The sequence below is a fragment of the Carlito syrichta genome, unplaced genomic scaffold (genome assembly GCF_000164805.1).
Source record: "Carlito syrichta isolate Samal-C Ts95f unplaced genomic scaffold, Tarsius_syrichta-2.0.1 Scaffold303183, whole genome shotgun sequence".
NCBI lineage: Eukaryota > Metazoa > Chordata > Mammalia > Primates > Tarsiidae > Carlito > Carlito syrichta.
Genome location: NW_007247279.1, coordinates 253,002 through 254,396, shown reverse-complemented (window position 1 = coordinate 254,396; position 1,395 = coordinate 253,002). Strand labels below are relative to the sequence as shown.

The 1,395-nt window shown below is 46.3% G+C and overlaps 1 protein-coding gene across 2 annotated transcripts in view; it reads right to left on the bottom strand.

Moving 5' to 3' along the window:
- GCC2 (GRIP and coiled-coil domain containing 2) overlaps positions 1-1,395 on the bottom strand; it is a 72,108-nt gene that overhangs the window by 45,925 nt on the left and 24,788 nt on the right. The window contains exons 7-8 of one of the 2 annotated variants that reach the window (XM_021712322.1): positions 850-950; positions 648-746 (exon numbers count right to left, since the gene is read on the bottom strand). The exons of the other annotated variant lie outside the window; for it this stretch is intronic. Of the exons in view, the coding sequence (XP_021567997.1) occupies positions 648-746; positions 850-950 (200 nt within the window). The remainder of the gene's footprint in view (positions 1-647; positions 747-849; positions 951-1,395) is intronic. 2 annotated transcript variants of the gene reach the window in all.

The following is a 1,395-nucleotide window of genomic DNA, read 5'->3' as shown; positions in this document are numbered from 1 at the left end:
TTCTGAGTTGGAGTCTCACTCTGTCACCTAGACTGGAGGACAGTGGCATACTCATGGCCACCCAGCATCAACCTGCTGGGCTCCTGCAATCCTTCCGCCTCAGCCTTCCAAGTAGCTGGAACTACAGGTGCGTGCACCACGCCCAGCTTATTTTTTATTTATGTTAGAGATGAGGTCTCGTCAAGTTCCCCAGGCTGTTCTCAAACCCATGGGCTCAGGCTATCCCCTCACCTCGGCCTCCCAAAGTAATGGGATTATACAGGCTTGAGCCACCACACCCAGCCTCCAGTACAATTTTTTTTTTCTTTTGAGTTGGAGTCTCACTCTGTCACCCAGACTGAAGTGCAGTGGCTGGTCCCGGTCACTGCAGCCTTGACCTGTTGGGCTCTGGTGATCCTTCCGCATCAGCCTTCCAAGTAGTTGGAACTACAGGCGTGCGCTACCATGCCCGGCTAATTTTGGATTTATTGTAGAGATGAAGTCTCGCCAAGTTGCCCAGGCGGGTCTCAAACCCACAGGCTTAGGCAATCCACTCACCTTGGCCTCCCAAAGTGCTGGGATACAGGGTGAGCCACCGAGCCTGGTCCCAGTACAATTCTTAACTCAGAAGTTATGACTACAACTGTTATTACGATGACTATTTTTACCTTATAGCTTTCTGCTCCTTGAATGAGGTCTCTCATGGAAGCAGACAACTGATCCTTTTCTGACCGAACACATTCAAGTTCTTCCCTTATAGTCTGGGCCTATTTTAAATACACAGTAAAGTTAAGAGTTTTTCATGGACAGAAAAATTCTATTTTTTTAAAATGTAAGATTCCTGAATCTTGCATTTTTAAGTCAGCTTACTTCTTTTCTGCTGGAATCTAGTTCTTTCTTTGCCTTCACGGCAACTAATTTTATCTTATTTATTTTCTCCTCCTTTTCTTTGCATTCTTTTTCCAGATTTCCTAAAAACAGAAATAAAAGGATTATATATGGACTGAAAAGGAAAAAAATTCAAATTACTCACTTATTTTAGCCTTAGAAATTAACTTTTATTTCTGGTACACAACATTGGCAATTTGAAATTAAAATCAGCAGCAAAAATATTACAGTCATTTTTTTTTTTTTTTTGAGTTGGAGTCTCACTCTGTCGCCCAGACTGGAGTGCAGTGGCCGCTCCCGGCCACCGCAGCCTCGACCTGCTGGGCTCCGGCGATCCTTCCGCCTCAGCCTTCCAAGTAGCTGGAATTACAGGCATGCGCTACCACGCCCAGCTGATTTTTTGATTTATTGTAGAGATGAGGTCTCGCTGCCCAGGCGGGTCTCGAACCCGCGGGCTCAGGCAATCCACTCACCTCAGCCTCCCAAAGGCGCGGGATTACAGGCTGAGCCACCGAGCCCGGCTTTACA